The following is a 19,211-nucleotide window of genomic DNA, read 5'->3' as shown; positions in this document are numbered from 1 at the left end:
CTGTCTGCAACTCAACTGGTCTGTAGCAAACTGTCTGCAACTCAACTGACCTGTAGCAAACTGTCTGCAACTCAACTGACCTGTAGCAAACTGTCTGCAACTCAACTGGCCTGCAAGCAAACTGCAACTCAACTGACCTGTAGCAAACTGTCTGCAACTCAACTGGCCTGTAGCAAACTGTCTGCAACTCAACTGACCTGTAGCAAACTGTCTGCAACTCAACTGGCCTGTAAGCAAACTGTCTGCAACTCAACTGGCCTGTAGCAAACTGTCTGCAACTCAACTGGCCTGTAGCAAACTGTCTGCAACTCAACTGACCTGTAGCAAACTGTCTGCAACTCAACTGGTCTGTAGCAAACTGTCTGCAACTCAACTGGTCTGTAGCAAACTGTCTGCAACTCAACTGACCTGTAGCAAACTGTCTGCAACTCAACTGGCCTGCAAGCAAACTGCAACTCAACTGACCTGTAGCAAACTGTCTGCAACTCAACTGGCCTGTAGCAAACTGTCTGCAACTCAACTGACCTGTAGCAAACTGTCTGCAACTCAACTGGCCTGTAAGCAAACTGTCTGCAACTCAACTGGCCTGTAGCAAACTGTCTGCAACTCAACTGACCTGTAGCAAACTGTCTGCAACTCAACTGGCCTGTAAGCAAACTGTCTGCAACTCAACTGGTCTGTAGCAAACTGTCTGCAACTCAACTGGTCTGTAGCAAACTGTCTGCAACTCAACTGGTCTGTAGCAAACTGTCTGCAACTCAACTGACCTGTAGCAAACTGTCTGCAACTCAACTGGCCTGCAAGCAAACTGTCTGCAACTCAACTGACCTGCAAGCAAACTGTCTGCAACTCAACTGACCTGTAGCAAACTGTCTGCAACTCAACTGGCCTGCAAGCAAACTGTCTGCAACTCAACTGGCCTGCAAGCAAACTGTCTGCAACTCAACTGACCTGTAGCAAACTGTCTGCAACTCAACTGGTCTGTAGCAAACTGTCTGCAACTCAACTGGCCTGTAGCAAACTGTCTGCAACTCAACTGGCCTGTAGCAAACTGTCTGCAACTCAACTGACCTGTAGCAAACTGTCTGCAACTCAACTGGCCTCTAGCAAACTGTCTGCAACTCAACTGGCCTGTAGCAAACTGTCTGCAACTCAACTGGTCTGTAGCAAACTGTCTGCAACTCAACTGGTCTGTAGCAAACTGTCTGCAACTCAACTGGTCTGTAGCAAACTGTCTGCAACTCAACTGGTCTGTAGCAAACTGTCTGCAACTCAACTGGTCTGTAGCAAACTGTCTGCAACTCAACTGACCTGTAGCAAACTGTCTGCAACTCAACTGGCCTGTGAGCAAACTGTCTGCAACTCAACTGGCCTGCAAGCAAACTGTCTGCAACTCAACTGGTCTGTAGCAAACTGTCTGCAACTCAACTGGTCTGTAGCAAACTGTCTGCAACTCAACTGGTCTGTAGCAAACTGTCTGCAACTCAACTGGTCTGTAAGCAAACTGTCTGCAACTCAACTGGCCTGTAGCAAACTGTCTGCAACTCAACTGGTCTGTAGCAAACTGTCTGCAACTCAACTGGTCTGTAAGCAAACTGTCTGCAACTCAACTGGTCTGCAAGCAAACTGTCTGCAACTCAACTGGCCTGCAAGCAAACTGTCTGCAACTCAACTGGTCTGTAAGCAAACTGTCTGCAACTCAACTGGTCTGCAAGCAAACTGTCTGCAACTCAACTGGTCTGTAGCAAACTGTCTGCAACTCAACTGACCTGTAGCAAACTGTCTGCAACTCAACTGGCCTGCAAGCAAACTGTCTGCAACTCAACTGGCCTGCAAGCAAACTGTCTGCAACTCAACTGACCTGCAAGCAAACTGTCTGCAACTCAACTGACCTGCAAGCAAACTGTCTGCAACTCAACTGGCCTGCAAGCAAACTGTCTGCAACTCAACTGGCCTGCAAGCAAACTGTCTGCAACTCAACTGGCCTGCAAGCAAACTGTCTGCAACTCAACTGGTCTGTAAGCAAACTGTCTGCAACTCAACTGACCTGTAGCAAACTGTCTGCAACTCAACTGACCTGTAGCAAACTGTCTGCAACTCAACTGGCCTGCAAGCAAACTGCAACTCAACTGACCTGTAGCAAACTGTCTGCAACTCAACTGGCCTGTAGCAAACTGTCTGCAACTCAACTGACCTGTAGCAAACTGTCTGCAACTCAACTGGCCTGTAAGCAAACTGTCTGCAACTCAACTGGCCTGTAGCAAACTGTCTGCAACTCAACTGACCTGTAGCAAACTGTCTGCAACTCAACTGGTCTGTAGCAAACTGTCTGCAACTCAACTGGTCTGTAGCAAACTGTCTGCAACTCAACTGACCTGTAGCAAACTGTCTGCAACTCAACTGGCCTGCAAGCAAACTGCAACTCAACTGACCTGTAGCAAACTGTCTGCAACTCAACTGGCCTGTAGCAAACTGTCTGCAACTCAACTGACCTGTAGCAAACTGTCTGCAACTCAACTGGCCTGTAAGCAAACTGTCTGCAACTCAACTGGCCTGTAGCAAACTGTCTGCAACTCAACTGACCTGTAGCAAACTGTCTGCAACTCAACTGGTCTGTAGCAAACTGTCTGCAACTCAACTGGTCTGTAGCAAACTGTCTGCAACTCAACTGACCTGTAGCAAACTGTCTGCAACTCAACTGGCCTGCAAGCAAACTGTCTGCAACTCAACTGACCTGCAAGCAAACTGTCTGCAACTCAACTGACCTGTAGCAAACTGTCTGCAACTCAACTGGCCTGCAAGCAAACTGTCTGCAACTCAACTGGCCTGCAAGCAAACTGTCTGCAACTCAACTGACCTGTAGCAAACTGTCTGCAACTCAACTGGTCTGTAGCAAACTGTCTGCAACTCAACTGGCCTGTAGCAAACTGTCTGCAACTCAACTGGCCTGTAGCAAACTGTCTGCAACTCAACTGACCTGTAGCAAACTGTCTGCAACTCAACTGGCCTCTAGCAAACTGTCTGCAACTCAACTGGCCTGTAGCAAACTGTCTGCAACTCAACTGGTCTGTAGCAAACTGTCTGCAACTCAACTGGTCTGTAGCAAACTGTCTGCAACTCAACTGGTCTGTAGCAAACTGTCTGCAACTCAACTGGTCTGTAGCAAACTGTCTGCAACTCAACTGGTCTGTAGCAAACTGTCTGCAACTCAACTGACCTGTAGCAAACTGTCTGCAACTCAACTGGCCTGTGAGCAAACTGTCTGCAACTCAACTGGCCTGCAAGCAAACTGTCTGCAACTCAACTGGTCTGTAGCAAACTGTCTGCAACTCAACTGGTCTGTAGCAAACTGTCTGCAACTCAACTGGTCTGTAGCAAACTGTCTGCAACTCAACTGGTCTGTAAGCAAACTGTCTGCAACTCAACTGGCCTGTAGCAAACTGTCTGCAACTCAACTGGTCTGTAGCAAACTGTCTGCAACTCAACTGGTCTGTAAGCAAACTGTCTGCAACTCAACTGGTCTGCAAGCAAACTGTCTGCAACTCAACTGGCCTGCAAGCAAACTGTCTGCAACTCAACTGGTCTGTAAGCAAACTGTCTGCAACTCAACTGGTCTGCAAGCAAACTGTCTGCAACTCAACTGGTCTGTAGCAAACTGTCTGCAACTCAACTGACCTGTAGCAAACTGTCTGCAACTCAACTGGCCTGCAAGCAAACTGTCTGCAACTCAACTGGCCTGCAAGCAAACTGTCTGCAACTCAACTGACCTGCAAGCAAACTGTCTGCAACTCAACTGACCTGCAAGCAAACTGTCTGCAACTCAACTGGCCTGCAAGCAAACTGTCTGCAACTCAACTGGCCTGCAAGCAAACTGTCTGCAACTCAACTGGCCTGCAAGCAAACTGTCTGCAACTCAACTGGTCTGTAAGCAAACTGTCTGCAACTCAACTGGTCTGCAAGCAAACTGTCTGCAACTCAACTGACCTGTAGCAAACTGTCTGCAACTCAACTGACCTGTAGCAAACTGTCTGCAACTCAACTGACCTGTAGCAAACTGTCTGCAACTCAACTGACCTGTAGCAAACTGTCTGCAACTCAACTGACCTGTAGCAAACTGTCTGCAACTCAACTGACCTGTAGCAAACTGTCTGAAACTCAACTGGCCTGCAAGCAAACTGCAACTCAACTGACCTGCAAGCAAACTGTCTGCAACTCAACTGGCCTGTAGCAAACTGTCTGCAACTCAACTGACCTGTAGCAAACTGTCTGCAACTCAACTGGCCTGTAGCAAACTGTCTGCAACTCAACTGACCTGCAAGCAAACTGTCTGCAACTCAACTGGCCTGTAGCAAACTGTCTGCAACTCAACTGACCTGCAAGCAAACTGTCTGCAACTCAACTGGCCTGCAAGCAAACTGTCTGCAACTCAACTGGCCTGTAGCAAACTGTCTGCAACTCAACTGACCTGCAAGCAAACTGTCTGCAACTCAACTGGTCTGTAGCAAACTGTCTGCAACTCAACTGACCTGCAAGCAAACTGTCTGCAACTCAACTGGTCTGTAGCAAACTGTCTGCAACTCAACTGGCCTGTAGCAAACTGTCTGCAACTCAACTGGCCTGCAAGCAAACTGTCTGCAACTCAACTGGCCTGCAAGCAAACTGTCTGCAACTCAACTGACCTGTAGCAAACTGTCTGCAACTCAACTGACCTGTAGCAAACTGTCTGCAACTCAACTGGCCTGTAGCAAACTGTCTGCAACTCAACTGGCCTGCAAGCAAACTGTCTGCAACTCAACTGGCCTGCAAGCAAACTGTCTGCAACTCAACTGACCTGTAGCAAACTGTCTGCAACTCAACTGACCTGTAGCAAACTGTCTGCAACTCAACTGGCCTGCAAGCAAACTGTCTGCAACTCAACTGGCCTGCAAGCAAACTGTCTGCAACTCAACTGACCTGTAGCAAACTGTCTGCAACTCAACTGACCTGTAGCAAACTGTCTGCAACTCAACTGGCCTGTAGCAAACTGTCTGCAACTCAACTGGCCTGTAGCAAACTGTCTGCAACTCAACTGGCCTGCAAGCAAACTGTCTGCAACTCAACTGGTCTGTAGCAAACTGTCTGCAACTCAACTGACCTGTAGCAAACTGTCTGCAACTCAACTGACCTGCAAGCAAACTGTCTGCAACTCAACTGGTCTGTAGCAAACTGTCTGCAACTCAACTGGCCTGTAGCAAACTGTCTGCAACTCAACTGGCCTGCAAGCAAACTGTCTGCAACTCAACTGGTCTGTAGCAAACTGTCTGCAACTCAACTGGCCTGTAGCAAACTGTCTGCAACTCAACTGGCCTGCAAGCAAACTGTCTGCAACTCAACTGGCCTGTAGCAAACTGTCTGCAACTCAACTGACCTGCAAGCAAACTGTCTGCAACTCAACTGGCCTGCAAGCAAACTGTCTGCAACTCAACTGGCCTGCAAGCAAACTGTCTGCAACTCAACTGGTCTGTAGCAAACTGTCTGCAACTCAACTGGCCTGCAAGCAAACTGTCTGCAACTCAACTGGCCTGCAAGCAAACTGTCTGCAACTCAACTGACCTGCAAGCAAACTGTCTGCAACTCAACTGGCCTGCAAGCAAACTGTCTGCAACTCAACTGGCCTGCAAGCAAACTGTCTGCAACTCAACTGGCCTGCAAGCAAACTGTCTGCAACTCAACTGGCCTGCAAGCAAACTGCAACTCAACTGGCCTGCAAGCAAACTGTCTGCAACTCAACTGGCCTGCAAGCAAACTGCAACTCAACTGGCCTGCAAGCAAACTGTCTGCAACTCAACTGACCTGCAAGCAAACTGCAACTCAACTGGCCTGCAAGCAAACTGTCTGCAACTCAACTGACCTGCAAACAAACTGCAATGGCTCCAGTTTCTCCAAACATTTCATTACTTGGGACTTAAGGGCGATCTGGGGTGTTTGCCTTTTGCTCTGGGAACAGCTGTTGTTTTAGATTAGATTAAAATGTGTGGATTTGATGGTGTTTTTTTGTTTGTTCTGGATCTATTGTGATGTTTCTCTTTGACTTGTAATAAAGCCCATGGGGGAAATTCCATGTAATTTCGGGCTAAACAAATAAATTAGATTAGATTTGATTTGATGTATTTGATGTCATTATACAGCACAAATTCAGTACAACGGAAATAAATGTGTCATCCAACCAGTGTGCAAATGTAACAAGGAAGTGCAATGGTAATATACAATGTACAGGTGATTAAACTGGGTATAGAATATATAAATTAGTACTACTGAGTATAGTGCTAGTATCAGATGTATGCACAGACTTGTAGTATTCATATGTACAGTGATACAGGTATAAAGACACTATGGTAGTAAGTCATAGCAGCATAACTAGTAAGAGTAGGTAAGGGATATGTACAGATTATAGTATCTACAGATATGTAAAAAAGTATTATATGCCGGTATGTACAGACATATATATGATATGTACAGCACTATTGTACATGTTCTCTTACAGAGTTACATGGGTTATATGCAGGTGTTTAAGTGACATGTGAAATACTGTATGTTATGGAAGATAGGGCCAGGCTGCTCAGCATGTGATTTGAGCAGGAAACCACCTATCTATCTATCCTAACCACCTATCCTGTCTGGCAACCACCTATCTATCCTATCCTAACCACCTATCTATCCTATCCTACCTGGCAACCACCTATCTATCCTATCCTAACCACCTATCCTAACCACCTATCCTACCTGGCAACCACCTATCTATCTATCCTAACCACCTATCCTACCTGGCAACCGCCTATCTATCCTATCCTAACCACCTATCCTAACCACCTATCTATCCTATCCTAACCACCTATCTATCCTATCCTAACCACCTATCCTACCTGGCAACCACCTATCTATCCTATCCTAACCACCTATCCTAACCACCTATCCTACCTGGCAACCACCTATCTATCCTATCCTAACCACCTATCCTACCTGGCAACCACCTATCTATCCTATCCTAACCACCTATCCTACCTGGCAACCACCTATCTATCCTATCCTAACCACCTATCCTACCTGGCAACCACCTATCTATCCTATCCTAACCACCTATCCTAACCACCTATCTATCCTATCCTAACCACCTATCCTAACCACCTATCTATCCTATCCTAACCACCTATCTATCTATCCTAACCACCTATCCTACCTGGCAACCACCTATCTATCCTATCCTAACCACCTATCCTAACCACCTATCTATCCTATCCTAACCACCTATCTATCCTATCCTAACCACCTATCTATCCTATCCTAACCACCTATCTATCCTATCCTAACCACCTATCTATCCTATCCTAACCACCTATCCTAACCACCTATCTATCCTATCCTAACCACCTATCTATCCTATCCTAACCACCTATCTATCCTATCCTAACCACCTATCTATCCTATCCTAACCACCTATCTATCCTATCCTAACCACCTATCCTAACCACCTATCCTAACCACCTAACCACCTATCCTAACCACCTATCCTAACCACCTATCCTACCTGGCCCACGGATCCTGGTCTGATCACTGATCACACTTTGTTTATCAAAAAGGGGGTGTGGCTTGGCAATGTATTTGTAGTGTACACGCCTTATATGGAGCCCTAACATGAATCCAGGGTTTTATTATTATGGCCTGTGGGGCAGGTGACGTACTGATGGAACATGTGGGGCAGGTGACGTAGTGATGGAACATGTGGGGCAGGTGACGTAGTGATGGAACATGTGGGGCAGGTGACGTACTGATGGAACATGTGGGGCAGGTGACGTAGTGATGGAACATGTGGGGCAGGTGACGTAGTGATGGAACATGTGGGGCAGGTGACGTAGTGATGGAACATGTGGGGCAGGTGACGTAGTGATGGAACATGTGGGGCAGGTGACGTAGTGATGGAACATGTGGGGCAGGTGACGTAGTGATGGAACATGTGGGGCAGGTGACGTAGTGATGGAACATGTGGGGCAGGTGACGTAGTGATGGAACATGTGGGGCAGGTGACGTACTGATGGAACATGTGGGGCAGGTGACGTAGTGATGGAACATGTGGGGCAGGTGACGTAGTGATGGAACATGTGGGGCAGGTGACGTAGTGATGGAACATGTGGGGCAGGTGACGTAGTGATGGAACATGTGGGGCAGGTGACGTAGTGATGGAACATGTGGGGCAGGTGACGTAGTGATGGAACATGTGGGGCAGGTGACGTAGTGATGGAACATGTGGGGCAGGTGACGTAGTGATGGAACATGTGGGGCAGGTGACGTAGTGATGGAACACAAAGAGGTTTGTTTTTCAGGGTCCAGAGGTTGTTGTCCCCTAGGGTTATATATTATATATTATATATTATATAGGGTTATATTATTATGAGACTCAGGGGGGAATAGACTGTAGCCTTTGGATCATAACATAAAAGAAAACAGACTTTAAAGTCACACAACTAGATATTTGGCAGCATGTGCTGTCGCACTCCTTTTTACACCTTTCCCACTGAAACACACTAAAGAAAACAAGAAGCCCAAAGAAGCCAAGAATCCCAGAATTATAATTAGATGCCAATGGTGTTGCCACGTAATGAATACATTCATTGGCTACCATTTACAACATGTCCTGGGCACCATCAGACACAAGTTTATGTGACACTAGTTTAAAGGAATTCACACCGGGTATTATAAAACGCAAAGTACCGTGTAAAGACACACACGTCAGATTGATTTCTGAACTAATTGTTATTCTAATCCCAAATGGATCACCCCCTCCTAATGTACAGTCTCCTCCCCACCGTATGTATATATTCTGTCAGGATCTATGGGTAACAGTACTGTATATTTGCATATCGTATATGTCACAAATGTAACAGTACTATATACCTGTATGTCATGTATGTCCCTATCATGATGTCATATATGTCGTGTATGTCATAAATGTCACTATTTATTGAAAATGGGGGGGACCCTGATGTAAACAAGACGAAAGTCTTTCTCTGGTCTGCATCCCCTTAACAATTGTGTGTATTGAGCCGTACTGTATTGTACCCCATTCTGCAATCTGTTAAATAAAGTTTAAATCCGTATTTGCAAATCTGGTATGTCATAAATGTATAGATGTAGCAGTACTGTCTATCTGTATGTCGTGTGTGTCATATATGTTATGATGAATTGAAAATGGGGGACCCTGATGTAAACAAGACGAAAGTCTTTCTCTGGTCTGCATCCCCTTAACAATTGTGTGTATTGAGCCGTACTGTATTGTACCCATTCTGCAATCTGTTAATAACATTTTCAATCAATCAATCAATCAATCAATCAATCAATCACTCAATCAATCAATCAATCAATCAATCAATCAATCAATCAATCAATTCATTCATACTAGACTAGAGTGCAGTTGGGGGGAGTAACAACAATTTGGGACAACAGTGGCACCCGGTGGCCATTTACCAGAACTGCAAGGCCATCCTGCAGGATCTACACTAACTGTCCACTTCGAGATTTCTTTTTACAAATTCACGAAACACAACAAGCCTTCAAGCTCAATATAGCAAACTGGTACGTTATAGCTTTGAAGCGTCGTTTGAGAGAAACATTCGAGTACATTTGGCTTTGCTACTATTGTCCCTTTGGATTTCAAAACTAAACGTTCTGATGTGTCTATGTGTGTGCTAACTGTGTTAGCTGGTTAGCTTGCTGCTGCTGTTAGCTGGTTAGTTAGCAGGCTAACCTCACTGTCTCCAGTCTGCTGCACTGATCTGTGAGGGTTAGGCTTAATGCTGGTGGCAGGCATTTGAAATAGCTTTACGATTAGTTGATATAGATTTGCTGAGATAATAATTGGCCACCAGTGTGCTATCATGAAACAATGCTAGCATCGTTAGCTAGTTAGCCACTAGCAGCTGCTGGGAGCTAAGGTAGTTAGCTCAATGCTAAGTGGCTTTATTGACAAGGTTTGTTTTGATTGATTGATTGATTGAAAACGTTATTAACAGATTGCAGAATGGGTACAATACAGTACGGCTCAATACACACAATTGTTAAGGGGATGCAGACCAGAGAAAGACTTTCATCTTGTTTACATCAGGGTCCCCCATTTTCAATTCATCATAACATTTATGACATACATGACATACAGATAGACAGCACTGCTACATCTATACATTTATGACATGTACCAGATTTACAAATACAGTACTGTTTGTGATACAAAAAGAGTCTTAAAAAAGAGAGTATATATATTTGAGGGGGAAGAAACTGTACATTGTGTCTTCTGCTATTGCTCTGTCCTCCCAAGTTCAAGTTTCTTTATATTAGTTGTCATACAGAAATACAGAATACTTTGCATGAAATGCTTCCTGCTGTCCTCCCTCTCAGGTAGTCATCATGTCAGGAGTGAAGAGGAAGATAGAGGACAACGACCCAGACTACGAGGACATCTCGCTGGTGTTGGGAAGCAAGAGGAACAAAGTAGCAGAACATAATGGTAAGATGATCATATAGTCAGATCATAGCAGGTCTTCTGACATGATGTCTTATAATAATAATAATAATAATAATAATAATAATAATAATAATAATAATAATTAATTTAATTTATATAGCGCTTCTCAATAACCCGAAGTCGCTGACAATAGTCGGGAGCAAATGTAAAAACAAAGAAACAAAAGCAAAGAAACAAAACAAAGAAACAACAAAGAAACAAAAACAAAAGGAACATGAGACCATGGGGGGAACAGGGGAGACAGCCTGATAGCACAAAAAGACTGGAGACAGACATCAATCAGGTTGGAGGGGGGGGGGGGGTTTATGGGTGGGCAAGGGAGAACAGGTGGGTTTTGAGGCGAGCTTTGAAGGTGGAGAGTGTAGGGGAGTCTCTGATGGACTGAGGGAGGGAGTTCCAGAGTCGAGGTGCAGTGCGAGAGAAGGCCCGATCTCCAAAGTTTTTAAGTTTGGATGTCGGGACAGTGAGGGAGGCAGTGGAGGAGGACCGGAGGAGGACCGGAGGGAACGGGTGGGGCGGTAGGGAAGAAGGAGATCAGTCAGGTAGGGGGGGCCAGGCTGTGGAGGGCTTTGAAGGTGAGGAGTAGTGTTTTAAAGTTTATGCAGTGTTTGATCGGGAGCCAGTGGAGAGAGTGGAGGACAGGAGTCTTATTATGAGTTCTCGCAGTTCTCTCCCTGGTGCTGACCTCCTTACCGTTACTCACAGCCAGGGAAGCAACCGTGCAGAAGATCGACACCATCATCAGAGAGCAGTTTTCCCTGGAGATGAACAACAAAGAGCATGAGATTGAAGTCATCGGCCAGGTGAGTGTCACTTAGACATTCATTGAAGTCTCTTCTCTAGGTTTGGTATTGATTGATTGATTGATGATTGGAAATGTTATTACCACATTGCAGAATGGGTACAATACAGTACGGCTCAATACACACAATTGTTAAGGGGATGCAGACCAGAGAAAGACTTTAGTCTTGTTTACATCAGGGTCCCCCATTTTCAATTCATAGTGACATTTATGACATACACAACATACAGATAGACAGTACTGTTACATCCAGACATTTATGATATACAAATATACAGTACTGTTTATTTACAGACGGAGTTTAAAAAAAGAGAATAATATACATTTTAGGGGGAGGAAACTGTACATTGGGGGGGGGGGGGGGGGGGTTCGAATTGCGGCCTCCCGTAGGTGCTCTTTTAGATATGGGTATGCCCCCATCTCAATGGCTGTGCCATTCATGTTCGTCTTTCTATAATGCAGAAATGAATTGTTTTGATATACAGGGTGAAACTGCACTGATTACTGATTAGACGGGTGGTCTCTCGTGGCCATTTTGGTAACCATGTTAACGGGTATGTGTTCAGGTTGGGTTCTTTATTACTTCTTTTCTTTTGCAGCGTCTCAACGAGGCCAGGAGGATGATGGACAAGTTAAGGGCCTGCATCGTGGCTAATTACTATGCCAACGCTGGGCTGCCAAAGCTACCCGAGGTAAAGGCTCTTTTGAATACTCATAAATGCGTCAGCGCGCGGATGGCGTAGCGGAGATTGCGCTCGTCACCAATGCAAGAGGCTGCGGTCTCGACTCCCGGAGTCAGCATTGCCTGCGGCTTGGGCCGGTCGTCATACTAACTCGTTTGGCTGGGTTAGCGGGAGGGAAGTCGAGGGTGGTAATCTGGCGTTGTGGACAGCGACACCTACAGGTCAGGTCTGGGCGCCTGCTCAGCGAAAGGCAGGAAGTGGTGAAGGCAGCGTGATCTCCCACGCGTTACGCTTCACCAATGAGAGTCCTCGCTGCCAGGTGAAAAAAGAGCCACTGGCTGACACACACACACACACACACACACACACACACACACACACACACACACACACACCCACCCACCACTCATGCGGCAACCGCTAAAAAAAATCACTTTAAACAAAATGTGGCTCTCTGAGGGGTCATTGGATAGTTTCCTGGTCTTGAAACATTTGTGGATTGAACAAAAAAACTGCAAGAGTAATGAAACAAAAATTATCAGTCCTGATGCACACAGCGCTAAACATCTCATGTTTAAAAGGAATTATAATTAGGGATGCACCGATCCAATATTGATATAATAATAATAATGGCTTGCATTTATATAGCGCCTTCCACATACCCAAGGCACTAAACAGTAAAAAAAAAAGACAAATTACAAAAACCGAACAAACAAAATGAAACAGATGCTAAGGAGCATCAGAGACCATAGGCCTGGGTGAAGAGGTGGGTTTTCAGTAGGGATGTCCGATATTGGCATAAAAATGTGATATCAGAAAATATCGGTATCTGTTTTCAAAAAAAAAAAATGAATCTTATTTTTATTTTATTTTTATTTTGTTTACATTTATTTAACCTTTATTTACCCAGGCAAGCAAGTAAGAACAAATTATTATTTTATTTATTGTCAAAGTATGCATAATGTTGTGTTAATTACACGACAAGAGATATGTAATGTTAATTACCTGAAATTATTTCGTTTTTTGGGGGGGGGGGGGGGGGGGGGGGGGAACCCTGCATATATCGGTATCGGTTGATATCGGTATCGGAAATTAAGAGTTGGACTATATCGGTATCGGTAAAAAAGTCAATATCGAGCATCCCTAGTTTTCAGCAGGTTTTTTAAAGTGGGCGAGAGAGTTCACATTTCGGATGTCCATGGGGAGGGAGTTCCAAAGGGTGGGGGCAGCGACACTAAAAGCCCTGTGCCCGATGTCTGTGCCAGTATCCATTAGGCTCCACGACCGCAGGCAAGGGACCGACTCGGCCAACAGCTGTGAAGAACTGTTTTGACTCTTTAACTACTGAACTCTGGTGCACTTTGCACAAGGAGGACCCACACATCACTCACTCATTAGCATCTTAAATCTTATTTGTAAATGCACAATTATATTTATTGATAATTCTCTTAATCTGTTTATTTTATGACATTATGGAGTATTGCACGTTGTACAGAGTAGAGCTAGGTTAGCTTCATATTTGCACATGGGGTTGACTTGGGATAACATTTGTATTATACCAGGTACATACGTGCATGTCGAGCAGATCATACCTTAATCTTTATTCTTATCTTTTATCTTTTTTTATTATCTACTATACTTTTTCTTATATTTTTATTGGATGGCTGTATCCCCCCCTCCCCTGTGCGGCTATGACCCCCAAATTACCCCAAGGGGATTAATAAAGAGATCCATCTTATCTTATGAAACCAAAACCAAAAAGAACATATCCATAAATATTGAAGATCTCATTTTGAGATACATTTATCTTAATAAGTGTTATTATCATTCATTTAGATGACAAAATTGTGTGCAACAGTATTACAATATCATAATTTTATCACATTATGTTACAAATCCAGTCTAGAAGAAGAATATGAAAGTATGGCGTTTTGTAATGAAAAATGTGTTTGAACCTAGATGTACTGTATACTATAGCTAGTAGGGCTGTACCCAATGTAATTTTTTTTTTTACATTCAAAGCTTCTATTGAAGTTTTCGAATGAAGCTTTGAATGTCTGTCGTCATATTTTATGACATAATCATATGAATATAACTCGTCAGTTTCGTCAACATAAATAATGCAATAAGGGCACGGTTGGTACGAAAGTGATGGCGATGTCTTGATGGAGCGCCAAGCAGACAGGCTACATCATTTATGATGAATGTTTTATTTATAGCTACAGTCACTTTCTCATTTCATGAACCGATAATGACATTCCGGCATCACTAATCGGCGCGTCCTCCTGACATCTAGGGTTGGGCATCGTTTGGATTTGAACGATTCCGGTTCCGATTCTCCATTTCGATTCCTGTTCTCGATTCCGATTCTTTGAGGTGCAGGTCAAAACAGGTCACAGCTTATTTCGCAGGAGATTATTATTATTATTATTTATTTTTTTGAAAAATCTTTTATTTTCTTCATACTATTCACATTGTCAGTTGACTTGATACAGTTTAATTTGGTTGCTGTACTGTAACTAGGGTATTAATTAACAAAGTAAAAACAAAACAAGAATCTTTAAAAAAAAAAAAAATTTTTTTTATCGAAATTAAGAATAGAAATTCAAACATGTTCCAGAACCGGAAGTTAGGAACCGGTTCCTATTAGAACCGGTTCTCGGTGCCCAACCCTACTGACCTCTCCCACCTTGCCTAGGTTTCCCAGCAGGCCTCCACCAAGAGTGACCCCGCGGTGCTGAACCATCCGGCCATCCGGCGCTTCCTGGAGTCCCCGTCGCGCTCCTCCTCACCCCTCCACCAGGGCTCCGAGACCCCCTCGCTGGCCCCCTCGGAGCCGGAGTCCCTGTCGCAGCCCGGGGACGGAGCCGAGCGTGACGCAGAGGCGGCGTGGAGGGGGGAGGAGGGCGGTGGGGGCAGGCCGGAGCGCAGGCCGGGACGCAACACGGGGAAGGTGAGCTGAGCTGAGCTGATTAGATTTTATTTGATTTAAAATTATTATATATATATATAAAAAAAAAATACAAGATTCCAGAACACATCAAGGATGAAACACAAATTCACGAATTTTAGGTGTTAATGAAGCCAGCATAGCAGTCTGGGTAGCTGTGGTGGATAAGATAAAGGAACGCATATCAATTTGGAGTTTTCTGATGTTGAATGAAGTAGTGGATGTATAGCCCACGTGGGGGTCCTGTGGGGGGGGTGGAAATTATTATTTCTGTTATTGTCCTGTGATTTATTGTTGATTATTACTGTTACTGTATTGTTTGTCTTGTTTCATGTAAAAAAAAAAGGGAAAATAAAAAACATTTGTAAAAAAAAAAAAAAGGGATGAAACGCAAAAAAGTCTAGACTTATTTCCATTGTGGTCCTTGGTCTCAGACAGACGAGCGATACAAAACATGACTATAAATAACAATATGACAAACTACATGAACATTTTAAATGCAGTACAAACGTAGCCACAGACAACAATGTATCGGACAACATTTTCATGCATTTTTTTATCTAGTTTTTGACATTGTCGAGGAGCCACGATTTGACTTTTTTCTTTAAATTGTGTCGTCGGCTACTGATGCATTTTAGCTGTGTGGAGGTAGCAATTCCAATTAGTGGCTCCCCAGAATTTAAAAGAACATTTGCCCATATTTGTTTTTAACCTTGGAAATACGCAGGTCGGCAATGCCGGCTCTGGTGTTATGGGTATGCATGTCCCTGTTCCACTGAAAATTATTTGTAATAATTTGTAGCTGAGCTGGAGAGAGAAGCTAAGTTGCTTAACCTGAAGTTAGGCAGTTGCAAACCTGAAGCCTGCTTCTTTCCGATCCAAACTGGGCCAGTGCTCCCTTGCTTTCTCTGGAGCCCAGGATTGGAACAAGCTGCCTCTCCCCATCAAGCAGAGCTCGAGCCTCCACAGCTTCAAGAGAAGCGTCAGGAAGTGGCTCATGGACAGAATGGAGGAATAGCCCCCTATAGTTTGAATGGGTTTCCAATCAGTTTTTAGTTATTGTGCGGTATACAATTTTAGCTATAGGTTAGTTTTCTAATGTTTTAAATGTATGTGTTTTGTGTTATTGTCGTGTTTTTGTTGTGGCCTAACAGCCCTGGGACCATGACGCAAATAAGGGTTTTACTCTTTCTCATGTTATCCTTTGGATCCTTCTTGTGTGTTTTTAATCCATCAATAAAATCAAACCAAAAGTTGTCCTGTAGGGTTGAATGACAAGTCAGGAGAGCTGCAGTTAATTTGTCAGTTGTAATTCCTACACCGTTGACCCGATTTGGATGTAAATACCCTCGATTTAAAAAGCTGAAAGTCTGCACTTATACCGTAAAGCACATCTCGATTGTTTCATTTCAAATCCATCGTGGTGGTGTACAGTACACAGCCAAAATGATGACAATTGTGTTGATGTCCAAATATTTATGCACCCGACTGTAGATCTGTTTTACACCAGTGTTTTTACGAACATTACCAGCGTAAACAAACCCTTTTGAGCCACAGAATGCAGAAAATACCTTACATTTCTTTGATGTTTACCTGTTTTGCGTTTAGTCCTTGTATCAAGAGCTCACTACCACCTCTCCTCTCCTCTCCTCTCCTCTCCTCTCCTCTCCTCTCCTCTCCTCTCCTCTCCTCTCCTCTCCTCTCCTCTCACTACCTCCTGTCTTCTCCTCTCACTACCTCCTCTCCTCTCACTACCACCTCTCCTCCCCTCTCCTCTCCTCTCCTCACTACCACCTCTCCTATTTTCCCCTCTCCTCTCCTCTCCTCTCACTACCACCTCTCCTCTCCTCTCCTCTCACTACCTCCTCTCCTCTCACTACCACCTCTCCTCTCCTCTCACTACCACCTCTCCTCTCCTCTCACTACCACCTCTCCTCTCCTCTCCTCTCCTCTCCTCTCCTCTCCTCTCCTCTCCTCTCCTCTCACTACCACCTCACCTCTCCTCTCCTCCCCTCCTCTCCTCTCACTACCACCTCTCCTCTCCTCTCACTACCACCTCACCTCTCCTCTCCTCCCCTCTCCTCTCCTCTCACTACCACCTCTCCTCTCCTCTCACTACCACCTCTCCTCTCCTCTCCTCTCACTACCACCTCACCTCTCCTCTCCTCCCCTCTCCTCTCCTCTCACTACCACCCTCTCCTCTCCTCTCCTCTCACTACCACCTCTCCTCTCCTCTCCTCTCCTCTCACTACCACCTCACCTCTCCTCTCCTCCCCTCTCCTCTCCTCTCACTACCAACCTCTCCTCTCCTCTCACTACCACCTCACCTCTCCTCTCCTCTCCTCTACCACCTCTCCTCTCCTCTCCTCTCACTACCACCTCTCCTCTCCTCTCCTCTCACTACCTCCTCTCCTCTCCTCTCCTCTCCTCTCCTCCTCTCCTCTCCTCTCCTCTCACTACCACCTCTCCTCTCCTCTCCTCTCCTCTCCTCTCCTCTCCTCTCCTCTCCTCTCCTCTCCTCTCCCTCCCCCTCTCCTCTCACTACCACCTCACCTCTCCTCTCCTCTCCTCTCCTCTCACTACCACCTCTCCTCTCCACTACCACCTCTCCTCTCCTCTCCTCTCCTCTCCTCTCCTCTCCTCTCCTCTCCTCTCCTCTCCTCTCCTCTCCTCTCACTACCACCTCTCCTCTCCTCTCCTCTCCTCTCCCCTCCTCTCCTTCTCCTCTCCCCTCCTCTCCTCTCCTCTCCTCTCCTCTCCTCTCCTCTCCTCTCCTCTCCTCTCCTCTCCTCTCCTCTCCCCTCCTCTCCTCTCCTCTCCTCTCCTCTCCTCTCCTCTCCTCCTCTCCTCTCCTCTCCTCACCACCTCTCCTCTCCGCTGCAGGACACGTTTGACATCCCCTCCTCGGCTGCCGTGGAGCAGCGGGTGACGTATCTCACCACCGGAGACGAGGCCGTCCAGACTCTACGCCAAGAAGACCATCGTGGTGGGGAACGTGTCCAAGTACGTCCCCGAGACCCCGAGACCCCGAGACCCCCGGCCTACCTTCCTACCTCATCCACGCTCCCCCATTCACCGCATCCACACGCCGCTGTGCTCTTATGTCATGCTCGGGTTGGGATTCCTTTCCACCCCCTTTTTTCCCAGGGTTCACACAAGGTCCTTGAAGTGCTTAAAGTGCTTGATTTTTTTCCAAAAGAAAGTCAAGGGCCTGGAATTCCTTGAAAACAGCAGTTTTTTTTTAACGAGGTGCTTAAATAGTCCTTGGAATTCAAATCAGTTTACCCTACCAGCTAGGGCTGGGCTATTTTGTGATTGTAACCCCCCCCCCCCCCCCTGATTCTGGGCCCTTTATTATAATTTTTTTTACATAATATGAAAGTACAGATTCATACCTTCAAAATAAGCAATCAGTAGGGCTGACCTTCGAATTTCTTTTTGGAATTCGAAGCTTGTATTTGTATTCCTTAGATACAAGCCCACAAAGGAACCGGAACCGTTTCTCTTCGTATTTATATTGACTACTTTACCCAGAAAGCAATGTAACCCCTCCCCCGCCTAATTGCAGCATAATTAACACATTTACAAGTCGTATACAATTTTGCAAATAAGGAAACAGATAGAGAGAACATTTCAGAGCACTAGAAATAGCGAATACGGTATGTACTTTTTTCTTTACATAATTCTGATTCACGCAACATATTTGGCATTCATGAAAAATCCTACATTCACAGCTTACCCTACTAGCTGTATTAAAACACTCACAGCTAGGGCTGACCTTTGAATTTTTCTTTGGCATTCAAAGCTTCGGGGCCGAGATTCGAAGCTTCGAGATAAAAAAATAATATATATAATAATAATATAAAATTTCTTAAATCTTTTTTTTTTATTTAATTTTTTTATGCTGTGGGACTTGTACAACACTTTGTTCAACTTTGTCAGTGCTGTAAAGTTGAAACCTTTTTAAATCTTAGACAAACTAAACACTTTGCTTTCATGAAATATTGTAAGCCGTCATTTGAGGCTTTATAAAAGCAGCACAATGAAACACAAATCTGTCGGTGCCGAGTCCGACCTCATCTTAAATAACAAACAGCATTGCTTGTTGTAGTTAACAAAGAGAGGCAGAGTTGATTTTGCTAAAAAAAAAAATAGAATATTTTTTTATTTTCTTTGAATTTTTTTCCCATTCGAATCTCATGCCAATCGAACGAAGCTTGGACG

General features: G+C 44.9%; 1 protein-coding gene across 1 annotated transcript; it reads left to right on the top strand.

Annotated features, from left to right (window-relative positions):
• Positions 1 to 9,518: 9,518 nt before the first annotated feature.
• Positions 9,519 to 17,990, top strand: LOC311247733 (YEATS domain-containing protein 2-like; the record flags this gene model as incomplete). The annotated part of the gene is made up of 6 exons (XM_084338737.1): positions 9,519 to 9,606; positions 10,426 to 10,534; positions 11,258 to 11,355; positions 11,954 to 12,046; positions 14,736 to 14,990; positions 17,871 to 17,990. Coding segments are annotated over exons 2-6 (666 nt in total), but the record flags the coding sequence as incomplete, so codon positions are not given.
• Between the last annotated feature and the right edge of the window lie 1,221 nt (positions 17,991 to 19,211).

Source organism: Notolepis coatsorum (assembly GCF_963971535.1).
Source record: "Notolepis coatsorum genome assembly, contig: SCAFFOLD_1349, whole genome shotgun sequence".
In the NCBI taxonomy this organism is placed as follows: domain Eukaryota; kingdom Metazoa; phylum Chordata; class Actinopteri; order Aulopiformes; family Paralepididae; genus Notolepis; species Notolepis coatsorum.
This window is presented reverse-complemented; position numbering and strand designations above follow the sequence as displayed.